This window comes from Pituophis catenifer, unplaced genomic scaffold, assembly GCF_029215685.1.
Source record: "Pituophis catenifer annectens isolate HBS135680 unplaced genomic scaffold, rPitCat1.0.hap2 SCAF_7, whole genome shotgun sequence".
In the NCBI taxonomy this organism is placed as follows: Eukaryota; Metazoa; Chordata; class Lepidosauria; order Squamata; family Colubridae; genus Pituophis; species Pituophis catenifer.
The window spans coordinates 58,198,974-58,217,798 of NW_027256887.1; the positions used below are offsets into that span (position 1 = coordinate 58,198,974).

Genomic DNA, 18,825 nt, shown 5'->3' on the forward strand with positions numbered 1-18,825 from the left:
TACTCATCTTTAAGCAGACATGTTTCATGCTCTGTGCACGCAAATTAACATTGGTAATTTAATATTATCAAATCTTAGCTATAGTGTAAACATGTGAATTTAATATTCAAACTGAGCTAGATTGCAAGAAAATTAAAACCAGAGTAAACCTATACCCCAAATATACATCTAAAATCATTCTGAGAGTTCAGTTAATATCTTTTTTGGCTTGCTTTTTAGTGAATTTTTTTCTTGAAGTACTACAATACTAATATTTTTGGTTTCAGCTGAGAAAGGGAGCGACCCAGAGGCACGCTCATCACTAGGATCAAACCCAGCTGTTTAATAAATTTTAAGTACTAATTGTTAATTGAGAGATTTCCCAGTCCCAAACTTTCCAAGCTAATATAACTTTGGAGAAGTTCCGTAATTTGGGTGCAATTTAAACTGAACATTCAAAATGAATTTACTCCATCTGAAGGAAAACAGCACAATGCTTCAGGGCCCAGATTCCAGAGAAAGATTATGAGTTTATAATCAAGCAAGGAACATGAATGCCTTGCTAGTAAGGTTTAAGATGATCCATTGCCATTTTCTAAACATGAGGAAAAATGTGACAAGTGTGATTTAGAAAGAGGTATTCAATACATGCAGTTTTCTCTTATTATTTCCCATTTGTAATGGTATGGGCCAACATAAAGCTACTTCCATATACAAAGACTGAAAACTGTTGGGGAAAATGCAACAACTAAAAACCCATATCCTCTCAAAACCTGAATATTCACAAGAAGAGAAGCACTAGTTTTATACAAAATGCAATAGAAAAAAAAAATCTCAATTTACAAATGAGATGAATGCCTTCCCAAGTGCCCTTTGTTAAAGAATTCATCAGTTACATTGTGTGCTGCAGACTGCTAGGAAAGTAGCTTTTTTGAGAGGGACAAGGAAAACGAAGTAAAAGGCATTCTGCTCTTCCAGATATCACTCCTTCCATAACCTAATAAAGTTCAAGCCCATATTTACCCTCTCTACCAAAAGACAGTGCCTTCCAATGGCTTCAATGCAGCAAATATATTAAAAATATAAAGCCCAATGGGGTGTGGATGAAAGGACATGAAAGGAGAATCAGTCGCAAGAAATGTGGCTCAAAAAAGAACAGCTGCTTCCAGAGTTCAGAGCTTGTGCCTCTCCATTTATTCAGTTCAATTGCAATCTGCCAGCTCTTTCAGAAGAGATACTTCTGCCCTCTTGTTTTGTTAGGAAAGCAGATCAACAGACCCAGGAAAAAGTGAGATGTTTTGCCACATATTTGGGAGGCAACAGTTAGTCTGTTGCTCTTACCTGAGGGTTCCTGATGTAAATGAAACAATCTCACTTTAAGTAGTTCTACTCACATTTCCAATTATTCCTCTTTGAGAGAAAAAACTGCTGCAAGCAATAACTGCATTACACCGAGAAGAGGTCCAGAACAACTCTAATGCTGCTAAATAATACTACTTTTCCTGTTTAGCATCTCCTGGCCTCCTCTTAACTTTCTTGCTTCTTGCTAACTCTGCTTTCTGATCCCCACTACAGCAACTGTGGGAACTGGTATTTCATCTCCTCATGCCCTGTGGAAGACAAGCCATAGTTCCACAACACTATAGTTATCAAATATAAGTATATATTCAATAAATATACATATACACATGGTATGAGTTGTGCTGGTCCTATTCTCCCCACCAGCAGCACCACCTCCTGCACTTTCTACTCAACTCCAACAGCAGAGAAAGCCTTTTTCTGTAGTCTCTCAAAATCTCCTTTTGCAAGAGAAACAAGGACATGGCAGTTGAGAAATCTCCCTTCCACAATTAATTCATTAAAAGAACAGTGGAGTTTATGGAGCTGCCAGCCTTCTTTTCTAATTGTTCAGCCTTTTTATTCATCCACATTGCAGAGGCTTGTTCTGCTGGGGTGTGTAAGAAAAATACTTCAGTGATGTTACATTGGTTTTATTTTTGTTGTCTGTATTTGATGTAAATCATTATTTAAGAGAGCTGTGCACAAATCAATTTACATCTAAAAGTTTATGGTTTCAAAATTAACAATGAGTTTTCATGAGTAGAGAAAATCAGACAGATTCCCCACCCTGGGATCCCACCTTTTAATTTTCTCAAGACTCTTGGTAAGAGTTTCCTGTTCTCACTTGTCCTAGCTTCTGTAATTTCAGCCCATCCTTCAGAAATGGCCTTGCTGGACTTCCGTAACTGAACTTCCAAGCAGATCTCCACATCGCCTTTTTCCACAAGATATACCGTATTCGAGGATGTATCTATGCAACTTCAAATTTTACCCTTTCCCTAAAGTCTTTATAAAAGAACTGAATGTATTTCATTAAATAAATTCCACATTAGTTGTATCTCACATTTTTTTAAAAAGTACAAATGTAAAAAGAACTAATCTTTCTTTCCTCTGCTCTTTACCATATATGGTATCTTCATATCAGTACTAACCATCCCTGTTTGCTGCTAAGAAAACCCCAATTCTGTATTGGGGTATTGCCCCTACCCATGTGCTGACCTCACCTGATCCATGCCCTGTCTTTCCAACTGTGAAAACACAAGCTAAGCTAGTAAGCTCTGACATGTGATGGTCAGGAATGGAAATGTGAGTAGGGAAATGAAAAGAGATAATTAGGAGTTCAGGTGTGGGGAAAGAAAGAAGTGGCACTTCTCATCAGCTCTGCCTAAGCAGAACTCCAATATTCCACTTTTTTAAAAATTAAAAAAAAAGGAAAGAAACAGTAGCAGAAGAGTAGCAAATGGGAGCTAGGACTAAACCCACCACTTGCCCCTCCCATGCTTTGCATTTCCTGCACCATCCCCTCCCATGCTTTTTTCCCATCACTCAGACATCAGATTCAATACTAGAAAGTTTCTCATAAACATGCCCATTGCTAGAGCCATTGAAAGCCCTGGGGTTTTTGTTGTTAGGCACACAGGGGTTGGACTGGTTCCCTATACAGATGTCCTTCTGGAAACGGGCTGGCACAGCTCCATGAAGAGCTGAGACCACTGGCTTGTTGGTGGTGACAATGGCTCGGAAGTCTGGCCTGGCCTTGGGCCCTCCTGCCACCACAGGCTGCCTGAAGAAATAGGATTTGCTGCCATGGAGCAAGCACTGGTCATCCCCAAAAGTGGGGATGAAAGGGTTTTGAGTGACCCGATCGGGGTAGAGAGACTTGCTTAGCATATAACCACCACTAATGCCAGGATTGTTGTGGTGGTGGTGGCTGGTGGCAGGCAGTGAGGACTTGTTGTTGGCAAAAGTGGACTCGCTTGCTGGCATTTCAAACATATGAGCATAAGGGCTTCCCTCCAAAAAGCGGCCTTTGTCCTTTAAGCTCACACTGCGTGGGGCCAAGGCTGCTTCTTCCTTCTGCAGATCCACAAATGTGTCATAGGAGTGCTGCCGGCGGAGCTTGTTGCGATTCTTTTTCTGCACCTTGGAGGCAGAGTTGGAAGGGCTCTGAGGGTACTTGGTGGTGGAGGTGCTGGTTGCCACTGGCACAGGAGCAGATGGCTGATCCAGCTCTTGAAGGGAGTTGTCCTCACTGATATCATAGAGGTTGCCTGCCTTCTTGCAAGCTTCACACCGGATGCATGGCTGACGAGTGGAGTTCTGCCCCACCACAGCTGGGGTGTAGTTATGCAGCTTAGATGGGCAACTCCGGCAATAATTAGACCCTGGCCGTTCCTCCCAATCAAGATTGGTAAGGTTTTTTTCCCATGGCACTGGTACCCCACTCACAACACTGTGCTTGTGCTCATTGTTTACTCCAAATTCCCCTGACCCATGTTTGTGATGGGTCCTATTTGTACACGTCCCTGTTCCCCCTAGAGTGTCACGCTTAAAGTCATCACCCCGTTCTTTATAGATATCTGTCAGATCTACATGTTCCCAATGTGGTGAGTTTTCCTTAGCCCGGAATTGGTCCAAATAGAAATCCCTTAGCCCTTCCTTGTCTCTAAAGTAGCGCTTGTGATCAGGGGAACGGGGACGCCGTCGATAGGCCAGTTCAATTTCATCGAATTCTCTCCGAGATTTAGCTGAGGCTGGGCGTTTCTTTAAACTATCTTTATATTGCTGTTTTCTCCGCTTTGCTGCATTGCCTTCAATGTTGCCATATGTTACCGTATGAGTGGATATGTCTGAAACATCTGAACGGATTAAATCATCATGTGCCCCTCCTCCACTATATCGATCACTCTTGAATGACAGCTTGCCATAAAGGTCACCTAACTGGCCATGCTTGGCTGGTGGTAAACCAATATCTAGTGGCTTTTTACTGATGGATCGAGACTGGGAAGAGAAAGGTGGATTATCACAGTCATATAGTCCATCAATAGAACTGGTACTACCAATGCTATGGGGGCGATGATGATGATGATAATGGTCTTGATAAACATTACTTTCTTTCAATTGTAGATTGCCGAAAGTCCTTTCTACCTCACTAATATAATCACTGAAAAGATTTTCCTCACAAGGGGGGTTATTATAAGACTTGCAATCAGAGTGGGTGAAACTACGGCGATGTTCAGAGATATCATAAACTGATGATTCACGGCGGATGAAATCCAGGGCACTTTGTGGTGATCCATTGACACCTGAAAGGTTAGCCATGTTCTTTGCTGTTCGGAGCAGACGCAAAATATTAGAATGGGTATTGTTCATGGTGGCAGTAGGAGAATTCATAGAAGATTGACGGTCTTCAATAGCCACTCCATGGATGCAGCTGTAAATACCCTGAAATGGGAAAAAGAGGGGAAAAAGGTTAACAGAGAAGGTTAGCAGAGAAGCTACAGAGCTGGAAGTTGGGAAAATGTTTTTTGGTAAATAAGATTTTATATTTCAAAGTTTCTTACAGTATCACTTTCAATTGGGCAACATATTTCCTTTGGAGTTGTTCTCATTTCAGAGAGAAGGACCATATGCATTTGTATACATTGATTCAGATCATTAATTCTTTTGCCACTACTACAACCATTATTTCACTTTTTACCCCTACTTGTGCTTTTAGTTCCTTTATATTTGGGGATCTATTTCTTTATTTACAAGGTTTGCTAAAGAGCATCAATCAAAATTATTCTGATGAATGTACAATAATAAATACAGGAGTAAAAGAACAAGACAAGAAAAACACCAATACTTAATATAAAATCAGAAAGCCAACCAGAATCAATCTATAAACCAAAACCTCATTGAAATAAATTGGCTTTTAAAGACCTTCAAAAATATATGAAGGGCTGCACCGAACTGAGTACAGGGACAATACATTGTGTGAAGAGAGGATCACCCAAGAGACAATCCCACACCTGTGTTATTCACATGAAGTGGGTGACTTAGCAGGCCCTCTCTTAATATTTGGACTGGATGGGCAGAATCAAACTTGAAAAGAAGTCTCTGGTGTATCCCTGTACTACAGCATACTGTATAAGACTTTATAAATTATTGAGTCCAAAAATCAACTGATTTTAGGATTATAAATAAACAGATTGACTTGACTAATCAAATGTGTTATTTTGCCCCAGGTGTACAGTAGCTTACAAGTTAGTTTCAAAGGTACCCCCAATTTCAGGATATTGCGGTAGACAAATTGTGAAATGATCAAAATTTTAGACGTTGTCATCAAGGTTTCTTGAGCAAGGAAAGTCCATACATCAGTACGCTGATGATTTACAGTTATATACCTCTACTTCTGCCTAGCTAAGCAATGATGTTGATGTCTCGGTGTTTGGAGACTATGGGGACCTGGATGAGTAACCTGGATGAGCTGAACCCTGAAGATTAAGTGGCACTGAGTTTTGGAGCCTTCTGGAGCTGAAACTTTACTGTCTTTGGCAGGTAGCAGTCATATATAAGATATCCTTTGAATAGCTTCATGGTGTGTGCCAGTTGTGCCCCTTCCTGGACTATAAAACTTTACAACTCAGTTACTCATGCTTTGGTCACATACGGGATGGATTATAAAGCACTCTACATTGGTCTATCCTTGAAGAGCATCTGAAAGCTTCAGCTGGTGCAGAGTGCAGCTATGCAGATATTATGGTGGTGCACATTACACCTATGTCCATGACCTGCACTGGCTACCAGGGTCCAATTCAGGTTGCCTTTTTTTGATTTGGCCCTCACCTTCTGAACATCTTTCCCTCTGAGGTGAAGCTAGCCCTCTGGAACACCATTAAAATGTGATTCTTCCATAAGCCTTGGGAATGCCATGGTGAGCTTGCAAGGTGGCTGTCTGATGTCAAGTGGTTGTTTTTTCCTTCAGTATAGGGGTTTGTTTTTTATTCATGTTTGAATTTTTTTTAATTGTTATTATGTTTGTATTCTGTCCAGAGTCATGTTTTGTGAGATAGACTGCTATATTGATTTTATACATACATACATACATACATACATTCTTGGCACACCAGCCAAAGATTCCCTGGACACAACTTCTAGCTGCTGCTGTAGCAGAACCAAATCACAGATTATCTCCAGGGTAATGCAACCCTATCAATGGCTGATGTTACTGGATAGTCATAATGTCAATTGACCAGCAGTAACTCTGTTTGGCAGGAATTAATTTGAATTTGTTTCATCTTATCCAGTTTATGACAGCCTTCGAGCATCAGTTTAAGACCTCAATAGATTTGTTTTGGGTTGGATACCACTATTAGATTACTTCTCAGAAATTTCATATAGATGTTAAATAATGTGGGAGGGGAAACCGAGCTCATATGTCATGCCATATGAAAGCACTCAAGCATTGAACTTGAGCAAATATTCTGGTAGATTAGAGGTTCTGCTCAAAATGATCTTAAAACATGCATTTATTTCCAATATCTACATTTTTGTTCTTGCCAGTAATGTTGTTCTTAATTTACATGTGACATATTTCATTTTTTTTCTGAATAATAAAGCCTACCAGGTCACTGCCTACCATTATCTTGTTACCTCTCTCAAAATATTACTACTAAAATGTACTAAAAAATTACTCTGAAGCTCAGACTACCTTCAATTCCATTGTCATATATATTTTTTGAATGATGAGACTGATAATTGATCTATGGTCAATTGATCTATGATCTATTTAGCTTCTAATTCTGATTCAAGATGCTCCTTCTTGCTTATAATACCCTAAATGAGGCCAGCCTTACACTTTGTAGATGTTCTTGGGTACCGTCCTGAGATTTGTTCACTCAGGAATCAAGAAACTGTCAAGCCAAGTACAATGTATTAGTTCACTTGGCACAATCTCCTTTCCCTCTGCTCAGCCCAGTTTTTCTTATTCATTTGGATCACAGCTTGTGACCTACAAAGTCCTACTTGCTCCAGTCCTTCCTCAGCAATTGTGACAAAGAAAACAGAACATACTGTAACACTGTATATAACATATCTTTCCCAAGCAAAATTAATTGCCATCTTTTGTTCAATATCTGAATTTGATTTTTCTGGTTACATAATATGATATTTTAAAGTATTTTGAATTAACTTTATAATTTTATAATCAAAACGAGATATACCGTATTTTTCGGAATATAAGACGCACCTTTTTCCCCCCTAAAAGGGGGTGAACGTTTAGGTGCGTCTTATACACCAAATGTAGCCCCACTCACCCACTGGCCCCCACCCTTTGGCCTCTGCCTCTGTGAGCAGTTACCTTCTTGCAAGCAAACAGCAAGAAAAAACAGCTCCTTTCAGCTTCAGCACAACCTAATTAGCACAAGTTGATCGGATCGGCCTCCCAATTCTCAGCTGATTTGCTCTCAGCTGTTTAGTGCAGGGCTCTGCTGCTTGCTGCAAAGAGGTAAAGATATTTCTCTTTTTTTAAGCAAGGGATGTGCAACCTATGGCCCAAGGAGCACATGCAGCCTCCCAAGGCCGTAAGTGCTACTCTATTGGTCATTCATAAATTGTTATCAAACCATGATTTTAAATGTGATAAAAGAAGGACGCTCTTAAATTCATGAAGATTAATTTAGAGACAATAGTTTTGTTTTAATTTACTTCTTTTATCCACTTCTTTGATCTAGCTCTATCCAATTTCAAATGCATGCTCAATGATCAAATGTCACCCTCAGTTTTATGCTGAACTAAATACACCACTGTATTATAATCCCTGTATTACATTGCATACACTCACCCTGCTGATGGAGAAGACAACACCAGGCTTGCCAGAACAGACCCCCATGAAGCAATGGCGAAATTGCCAGTAAAAGAGATGTTCACAGATGAAGGTGATGAGGCTGAGGGCCATGGCTGCTCCCAACATATAGAAGACTCCTGCCATGTTGTCAATATCCAGCTGACTACTCATTACCTCATTCTTCTCATTGTGACAAATTCCAGTGAGCCAGAGAGCTTCTAGTTCCTCCATTTCCCCTATAAAAGAGTTGGGGGGGGGGAAATGAAACATGAAATCCATTTGTGTGTGTGAGAGAGAGTATGAGTGAGTGAGATAATCAGAATAATAGAGACTTCTATTTTTAACTAATTTTATTTGGTATTTTAACGCATTCTTAATGACAAATATGCTTTGCAGTCTTCATCCCTGTGACTCACAAAGTTTCTTTTCTGAGATTATTCCCTGTTTCCCATGAACTGAGGGGGTTTATGGAGACTTGCCAAATATTATTTGTGAACACACAGCTAAAGGTGATCAAAGATTCGTGTCTGTGAGGTCATAGCTGAATCTGCAACCTGCTGGATAAGACTGGCACTTGTGTTCATTTGTAAAGGGGCAATGGCAGAAGGGGTGAACAATGATGTTTTTTAAAAAATCAGCTTGGACTCAGCTCTTACCTGGGACAAAAAAAAAAAACCCTTAACATATTCCAAGGAACTTTTTATTATTCTCTATTATATGGGCAGGTTTAAGATAATAACTACAACCTTCCTCATATCGCCCTCCTTATAAATAAAATAACTTGGTCATGCAACATTCAGTACTGTTCAGTTAGTCTCTTTGGCTGCTTGAATAGTAAGTTGTTTAATAGCAGCTGTTTTGCTTTTTTAAAAATATATATATCATAAAATTGCATAACAGGTGCTGTATTTGGAGTATTCTTTATATACTTTAATTCCTTATCAGTCCAGTGCCAGATGGCATCTTTGCAAAGTAATGACCTCAAATTTGTGGTGTGGACAACTACACTGGAAATACATTTTGAGACATAATTTACCATTCCCATGATCCTCTGAACTTAATTTTGGCATGTCAGTTTTGATACATCTGCAATTGCTTTTCCTTTTGTGTGGAAAAAGGTCTGGTTTAATGCCATCTTTTATTAGTACATCTCTCAGATACTGTATTTCTTCAAGGTTTGCTTTTGGTCAATTTTCAATGTCCTTGAGATTTTCCACCGCTACTCCTTTTGCAGAGAGGCCCAGCCTATTTAAATGGTTTTCCCCCAGTGACTGATGGACTCAGGTTCCAGGGGAAGGTGGTGGGGGATATCCCAGTTGCTCTGTTGCATGGCTTGTGGAGGCTCTGGCTACAGCCTCGAATCAGAAGGTGGCTGGAACCCTAGACAGGATCAGGCCCATCACCTTCTTGACACTCCTGCCATTCATGGAGGAGTTGAGGGTGTTGAAAAGAATCAAGAAATGGGTAGAGTGCTGCCATGAAGGCCTGCCTCATGGCAGTAAAAGTGGTGAAACATCACTATTTCTTTGCATTTATTGCATCCACAGAGTGCTGCCTGTTGGCCATGTTTAAGGTCACCTGGTCCCTCCTCAGGAAAGAGGGCTCAAATGAACATTTATAGGGCAGAGGAATTTGTCCAGCACCTGATGGATAAAACTGCTTGAATTCATTCTCAGTTAGATTCCAACTGTGGAGCAGGTCCATTGGAGATGTCCAAGGAGCATATTTATCCAGTTATCTGGTAGCACTTTGACCCTGTTGGACTTGAGGAAATATACAGGGTCCTCAGGGCTGTTAGTGCAGATACTTGTTTATTAGATCCTTGCCCTCCTGGTTGATAAGAGCCTCCAGGAGGGTGACTTTGGCTGGTGAGATCCAGGAGAAGAGCATTTTCTGCTGTAGTCTCCAACTTCTGGAATATTCTCCCACCAGAGGTGAGATCCACCTCCATTCCTGGACTTCCAGAAGAGCCTAAAAGCTTGGCTCTGCCCCTTGACCTGGGGCCCCAATTATGTTAGGGGTAGCTGGCGAGGTAGAGAAGATTCTCACTCCCAGGTTGCCCATCATCTTGATTCTTATCTTTTAATTTTTTATTCTAATTTTAGCACTTTTATGATATTGTAAGCCACCTAGAGTCACTGTATTAGTGGGATGGGTGGCATAGAAATTTAATAAATAAATAAGTTTCATATTTAAGGACCTGACGTTTCCTAGTACCAGTTTTAACTGGTAGTTGTGTTCTTCTATGGTGATCCATACAAGAATGTCATTTGTGTATAGCACTGTTGCTTGAATACCTACCATCAATTTTGTAAAGCATGATAGAAGATTTCAAAAGCAGAATACAGTATAACTCAAAGGAGATGCATTGAAAGATGTATTGACTGTGTCATATTACATTTACATTCACCTATGTATCTGGGTGTGTACCAGAACTGAAATTATTTATTCAAAGATATTTTGAAAATATCTTTGTACCGCCATTTCTTCTATCACAATGTCACAATGCTCTCTTTGCTTTTGTTTGTTTGTTTGTTTCATTCAATCATGTCTGATTGTTGGAGATTCTTGACAAAGTTTTTCAGAAGTGGTTTGCCATTGCCTCCTTCCTAGGGCTGAGAGAAGGTGACCAGATCAAAGTCACCAAGATGGTTCTGTAACTAAGACAGGACTAGAACTCACAGTGTCCTGGTTTCTATCCTGAAATCTCAACCACTATACCAAACTGGCTCTCGGTTTATTTTCTTTGAATATACTAGTTTAATTATTTTAAGTTCAGCCAAATTCTCAAAATCCATGTTTCTTGCAAACAATAATCATATAATAGGTCCCCTTAATCTGAAGTTTATTCTTCATTATAGCAAATAATTATTTTTGCTTCATTTCTGCTTTTGTTTTTGTTTTCAATACTGCTTGTATATTGTGCATTGTATGTGTATCTCTCCTAAGAGTAATGGATGAATTCTTGGAAGTGTCACAATCAGTGGTGGGTTGCTCCCGGTTCGCACCGGTTCACAAGAACCGGTAGTAAAAATTTCTAGTAGTTTGGAGAACCGGTAATAACATTGGCTGGCCATGCCCCCAAACCGGTCCCCAGCCCGGTCGCCGCTTGCTTACCCTGCCAACCTCATCAGAGGCTTTTTTTTTTACTTTTAAAAGCATTTTTTCTACAACCTCTTTGGCCGAAAAAATGCTTTTAAAAGTAAAAAAAAAAAAAAAAACCCTCTGATGATTGCGCAGCTCAGCTGGGATTGTCAGAGGCTTCTAAAAGCATTTTTTTCTGCAACCTCTTCGTCCGAAGAGGCTGTAGGAAAAAAATGCCTTTAAAAGCCTCTGGTGATCCCAGCTGAGTTGCCTGATTGTCAGAGGCTTCTAAAAGCATTTCTTTCTGCAACCCCACCCAGTCACATTACCCCCCACCAACCCACGCCCACAAAATAAGCCACGCCCACAGAACAGGTAGTAAAAAAATTTAGATCCCAACCCTGGTCACAATATTATAAAATACAACTTTATGCTCAGTTCTGTTCCTAAAATGCATTTTCATTAACCATGGAGGATTTTTTCTATAATAATTTATCAATATATTGATGATATCGATACAGTTAATTACTTGCAAACTGTTATATGTTTTAGGACCATTATGGTGCTTCATGGATTTAATAATACTCTTTTTACATAATACATAGGTTTTTTTTCATTTCAACATGAATTCAATCCACTCGTTGCGTCTACTGGATTATTATATGATTGTACAAAGTTATTGGATAGAAGTCATTTTTTTGTATCCATGATCAACTGCTAGACTGATCTCTGCACCAGTAACAGTTATATAATTGATTTATTGTTGTTGATTAAGCCTATGAAGAAATTATCTTCTTTAGATTCATGCTATTTTTAAAATTGTTTTTGTACTTTTGCATATTTTAGCCATGTATTATACTTTCTATATTTATGACATTTTGGCCATTTGCTGGGCACTATTTACAGGTATACTTCCTTCCCACTTTATTCTTGCCTATAGTTTGTCTTGTTTTGAGGGGTTAGGGGTTTTTGTTGTTGTTTTGCTTTCTGGTTTCTTTGCTAGAGCCAAAATTATATTTCTGACTGGATCTGCTGGTATCGTTCCATAAGTCTTTATTACAGGTGATGGTGAATAATGGAATATGAATTATCAGTAATTAACAACTATGGGTGAGCAACTTCTGCTCTTTGATTTATATCAGTAGCATTTTCTATGGACAAATTGTCCTTTCTAAGTAACTGGTCCTCCATTATCTTGTTCCTTATTCCCAAATTATTTGATCTTTGAATTTTCAGAAGCTTCAACTGCTATAGAATACAATGGTCCAAGTAACTTTGGGCATACCACATATGCCCACGTATCACCATTGCTTCCCAAGTTGGAAATATATCTGCACAATGCCTGCATCAAGGCCTTATGTTCAACCATGTTACTTTAAATATCATGCTGTATGCATTATATTATAAATAATAAGCCTTGTCAAAATAGTGAAACCAATAATATTTACAAGTAACCATTTTCTATACAAATAGAATAGAGAGTTAATTAAAATAATGTTCCACCAGGCTGTCTAGGTATATTTATTTTAGATACATATAATCCTCAAATGGACAACTCTAGGTGTAAACCAGACAACTAGAGATTTTAACAATCAGCCCTATCCCCCCGTGTTTTCTTCACTTCTGCTAACACACCTTTGTTACTTGGATGACATTGACTCAAAGCAGTGACGATGCATACTAAACACTTAACAATATATTCCTTAACCTATGTAAAAGACAAAGTTTCTTTTCCTCACCTACTTCAGAGACAGGTGAATCTTTCATTCCAGCGAGTGCATCAAGTATTTAAGGGCATTGGTGTCTGTTGGAGTTACTGCATCCTATGGCCTATGCATCCCAGCTCATATTTCATCTGACCCAGCTCAGGGGGAAAAAAAAATCTTCAAATGCAGTTTTGCTAACATGCTATTTTATAACACTCAGGAGTTGCTGGGAAAGCACAGTGTACCTATAAATCTGATATGGAACTACTGAGAGATTTACACTTAAATTTCTTATTGCACTTCCTTATACATTAAGAAATCAACTCTCCCTTGCCACTGCCTCTATAGCAGCCTATCAGGAAAATATTTTACAAAGACACATGCACACAAATATATCTTGCCAGATGCAAAGGCTGTAGGATGGGGGTGGGGGTGGAGACAACTGCAAACTAATATAACTCATACAGTACACAAAGCCCTGTATAAGATACTTCACTATTGGCAGATTTGAAGCAGAGAAAGTGCTCATTGATAAGCAGTCTGTATTTAGTTATTGGCCAATTCTGGCCAAGCAAAGTTTGACTAAAGATTCTTGTTCATCAAATTCCAAACCTCAAGTACTTGGATAATGCCACGCTGAAAATATTTTCAAACTGCAGATTGAGAAGAAAAACTGGAGGAACTGAGGATTTGTTTTAAAATGTACTGGGACTAATTGGCAATTGGGAAGATAGAAGATGTGACGGAAATCATTAACTTTAATAGCTGAGTAATCTTTATATCTACACCACATGCAACATAGTCCTCCTGATTATACAGACATTATACCAGTGGTTTATTGCACATTTGGTTGGTGTTCTATAAGTACAACCAAAATACAGCATTACTCCGAGCTTGCTGATGCTGTTCTATGCTTACTGCTTCTTACATCTTGTCTGCGCTTTGCATATCGTTCATCCAAAAAGAAATCCCATGATGGATATGTATGTATTTATGTACTGCCGAGGCTGGAAATACTTGTTGGAGTTCCTGTCAAATATGCCAAAATGATTTGACTGTCTTTGACATAAATAGCATGTTTGCCTTTTAATGTCTTAATTCTGTATTTATAATTACAAAGTATATTTATTTTATTTTATCCTCCCTCCTAACTTCTCTGGGTGACAGTTAGAATACAAACTTAGAAAGTATAGCTTCTGTGTCTTTGAGATTTCTGAAACTCCTCCTAATGATGTTTATGACTACAAGCCACTTTGGTAATTGCCACTGAAATGTTGAACTGTAAATCTCTCAAATAAATAAATGGCTGTAAAACACCCACTATGATGCAGTGGGTCAGAGTCTTTGAAATAGTATTCTCTATTAAGTTAAAACACTGGAGGGTTTTATGGAGTAATCTTAGTAAAAATATCTTTTTTCTTCATTATCCAAATTACTCACCATCGCCAAAAAGCTGTAAAATTGCAAGATCCACTTGCCGCTTCCAGCCAGAATTCTTCTGGATGGCAATGCCGTAGCCAGTAGAAGCAAAGACCTTTCCACTGCCAATTGTCACTAGCTTGCAGCCTTCATCTCTGCCAGCCATATAGTTTAGCACAGCAGCATCATAGATAAAAGCATCCAGTTTCCTACAGAATGTCAAAATCCCAAAAAAGGGGAAAGAATAACAGAAAAGTGTACAAAATCAAACCACTGTTTAGAAATCAACTGTGAGAAAGAATGAATCCAGGTAATACAAATATTTATGCAGAACTAAAATTTGAGTAATCATGGGATCAATGCACATGTTTCCAGCATCTTTCAGTCTTTAAAGATACCTTCATAACCCAAGCAAGAAAACATCTTCCACTTCTCTCCATAACTGAAACCTGAAAACATCTTCATTCACTATAACATACCTCTCCTTAACTATGAAAACCAAGTAGCAATAATTCGGCAACATGCCTAGGAAAAGTACACAGTGATTAAAGCAGTAAAGCATACCATTTCCCAATCAAACAGCTGGAGAGATAGTGTTAAGCAAAATGTAATTACTCAAATTAGATTTGGCCAAGACCCCTGCTCTTGTGAAGAGTCCCATGAGCTTCTTTAAATATGACAAGTGGTTGGAGATCATGTTATATCTCAATATAAGGGCAGAAATGTAAGCTGTATATTGCCCAAATAATCTCATCATGAAGATGAAAGTGGTACTGAATATTTATAGACAGACAACTTCTGTCACCAAATCTATGATGAAGATGGAGCAAATCATTCTGTTTATATTTTTGAGAGTCTTCAATCCCTGAAAACAGGGATTTTATTCTGGCATTTTCTTAGAGAGTCAATTTCTTGAAAAATATGTAGAGACCAGGAAGAGAAAGACCTTCTTCATCTTTCCCCATTTTTCTTTCTTTTTCCATCTCTTGTTTTAAAACAACCCCCTTGTGCACTAGTGGTGGCACTAATTTCTCTTTGCCTCATTTAATGGTCAATCTTCTTAGAAGAGTGTGCCCCCAAAACTCATGAATGTTTGTGGGGCGCAGATTAAAGGGGAATGTTTGATATTGCATTATTTAATACTAGCTATATTTTGACAAGTTGTTGAACCATTTGACTGGTTCGGTTCACATTTTATTCTTATTATTCACATATTTCTATAAGGTTTTCATATTTATCCTAGTAGGACACTTGACTATAAACAACATAAAACTCTTAACTGAGCCATAAAACCTGGCCCTGCTTTTGGTCTTTATTTCATCCCAGCCCCCTCTTGCTGGCAGCTTGTCAAAGAGCTGCTTGGTGGATTGCTGTGGAGTGCTAGCAGAGTGGGGAACAGTGCTTCTAGTAGTCTGCCAGTGAGTTCTTTGACAGGTCTATTTCTCTCTGTAGCTGCCTCCTCCTCCGGGATTTTTCCCATGTGCATATATGTAACCGAGGAAGGTATATTTTTCTGTTCATGTTTGTGAACTGTATTTCACATCCTAATAACAATGTAGTGTTGTGGCCAAAATATTTATCTATTTTAATTTATAAAGTGTGTTGTTCTTTGAACAGATGCAATGGACAGTTTGCCCAGGATCAACACCAGTAAATTCCCCAGTACTTCCTTATTTTGTCTTCATTTCACTGTGTGTTCATTGTTTCATACTACTGATCCTCTTACTGCATTTGACTTAAATGGATATAAATATTTATCCTTCAAAGTTTCCTCATATCTCCTCTAGACAATGGTGTGGAATGGAATGCATTAAATAATTTGGGAAAAGGAATATTTTGAAGAAGTGAGATATCTGAAGAGGTAGGTTTATACAGTCAACATTATTATTTATGCTAAATTTGGAAGGCAGCAGTCTCACCCTGTCTTCAGTGATGATAAAGCATCTTGCACCGATCTTTGGTTGAACTTCACCATATAGGCATGCATCAGTTCGTAATTGTTGCGAATATTCCTCTCCGTACTGCCATTGGGAACTGTTCCAAAGCGGAAAGGTGGTGAGAAAGCATTTGGATTTTGGAACTATAAGAGGGAAGGAAGGAAGGAAGGAAGGAAGGAAGGAAGGAAGGAAGGAAGGAAGGAAGGAAGGAAGGAAAGAAAGAAAGAAAGAAAGAAAGAAAGAAAGAAAGAAAGAAAGAAAGAAAGAAAGAGTCTTTTAGTAATTTATTTGAGAATGGATTATTAGATTGCCTGAATTTAAGTAACATTAATATTAGAAGTTATCAGTTCATAACTGAGGTCCATACATGAAAAGGCAACTCTCTTTGAAGTCTTTGCTGCTGAGGTTTATAGAATAAAGTATCATTTTAGTGGAATTAAATGAAGAGAGGTTGTCTGCTACTTACCTACAACAACTGAATCAGAATCATGAGGCTTGATATTATTTATGTGGTAGTATCATCATATAAATTTTCATCAATTTATATCATTTGAGTAATGATATAATGCAGATGATATAAATTGATGCAATTGATTTCCTCCAAATAATAATAATAATAATAATAATAATAATAATAATAATAATAATAATGTATCCGACGATACCTTAACAGTTCCTAGGTCCTTGGTTAGGACTCGAGCTGCTGAGCTATTAACCAGCCTCAAAGGCTGTGAATCTCACTAAAGATTAACCAATAAATAATAATAATAATAATAATAATAATAATAATAATAATAATAAATTACAGCAGAAATTTATCTATTGCATGCAAAATTCATTGAGTTTTAATGTTCTGCAAGGAGACAAGTTTTTAAATTAAAAAAGCAGTACTGTACTTTAGGCATCAAAATGATTAAAATAAATCAGCTGCACTTGCAAAGACATAAAAGATACTCTACCTGCAGTATATTTGGCTTAAAACTGACACAAAAAATAATTTTCAAACAGTAAAATATTTATGGCAAATTATTAGGGTAGGATGAAACAGTGCTTTGATTCAAGAGCGCTTCAATTGAATCATCTTGACTCACTAATCATAGCACAGACTTGTTTCAAAGCAGCAAATCAAATTGGGTGGCTTTGCCCATTCAGTGATTTGGGGGCTGTTACAGATAATGAAACTTCATTCATTCTTATATTGAGAGAATGCTTCTGAGCGTTGGCATTGCCATATTCAATATAACATATTCAACCAATCAATTTAATCTTTCATTAACTCTCTGCCTATAAGAGTTCTCTTAGGGTGGCAAAGTTAACATTCCTCTAGGCTTTAATAATTTCCTTAGCCTTCAAATTCTTTAAGGCAGCTGGTCACCGTCCTAATGCAACATTACAAGATCATTTGAACATAGCCAGAAGTCAATTTTGTTTTCAATATTGCAAATCTGGACTTAAGTCTGATGTTACTTGTAAATTCTACATGCTTGGTTAAGTCTCTTAAAAATTAATAAATATGTGCCAGGGTACAAATCACAAGTGCTAATTGATTTCTGCTTTAGGTTATATCGTATTCTTAAGTATTCCTATTTGTTCTCTGATTATTGTGTCATATTGTGTGTGATTATGTTACTTGCTTATATTGCCTTGGAATAAAGTCTTAAGTATTCATATTGGTATGTTTATTGTTTTCAAATCCAAAAAAAGCTGCAGAATCAATGAGCCAAACCTGCTGAGATGGGAATCAAGAAATACAGTACTAGATAGATTTTTATCCTTATCCGACATTGTTCACCTTGTATCCCAATGTTCTTTCTGCCCCTGATAAATACATCCTTTAGAAAACTGGATGCGATATTGCAGGTGTGGTCTTACCAAAGCCTTTTAAAGTGTTATTAACCCTTCATGTGATCTTGATTCTATCCCTCTGTTAATGCAGCCTAGGATTGTGTTGGCTTTTTTGGCAGCTACAGCACACTGCTGGCTCATATTTAAGTGATTGTCCACTAGGGTGCCAAGATCCCTCTCGCAGTTACTACTATTGAGCCAGGCATCACCTCTTCTATACCTATGCATTTTATTTTTCTTGCTTAAGTGTAGAACCTTACACTGAATTTCATTTTGTTAGATAGGGCTCAGTTTTCAAGATCCTTCTGTATTTTGGAGTGTTGGCTATTCCTGCCAGGTTGGTGTTATCTGTAAATTTGATGTTCCCTGTCTATTCCCTTACCTAAATCATTTATGATGATATTGAAGAGTACTGGGCCTAACACAGAGTCTTGGGGTACCCACTGCTACTCCTGTCCAGGTAAATGCAGTTCCATTAAGGATTTCATGTTGAGTGTAGTTGGTCAGCCAGTTACGAATCCATCTGATGGTGATGCTGTCTAACTAAGTAGTAGATTTTGATCTACTTTATCAAATGCCTTACTGAAGTCCAAGTAAATTATATGCACAGTATTTCGCTGGTCCACTAATTTGGTCATTTTGTCAGAGAATGCAATAAGATTTGTCTGGCATAGTCTGTTTTTGA

General features: G+C 38.2%; 1 protein-coding gene across 1 annotated transcript in view; it reads right to left on the minus strand.

Moving 5' to 3' along the window:
- Nucleotides 1-2,865: 2,865 nt before the first annotated feature.
- The window catches only part of GRIN2B (glutamate ionotropic receptor NMDA type subunit 2B), a 237,066-nt gene continuing 221,106 nt past the window's right edge, over nucleotides 2,866-18,825 (minus strand). The window contains exons 9-12 of the mRNA XM_070946588.1: nucleotides 16,278-16,438; nucleotides 14,380-14,567; nucleotides 8,147-8,385; nucleotides 2,866-4,764 (exon numbers count right to left, since the gene is read on the minus strand). Coding sequence (XP_070802689.1) covers nucleotides 2,866-4,764; nucleotides 8,147-8,385; nucleotides 14,380-14,567; nucleotides 16,278-16,438 — 2,487 coding nt within the window. The remainder of the gene's footprint in view (nucleotides 4,765-8,146; nucleotides 8,386-14,379; nucleotides 14,568-16,277; nucleotides 16,439-18,825) is intronic.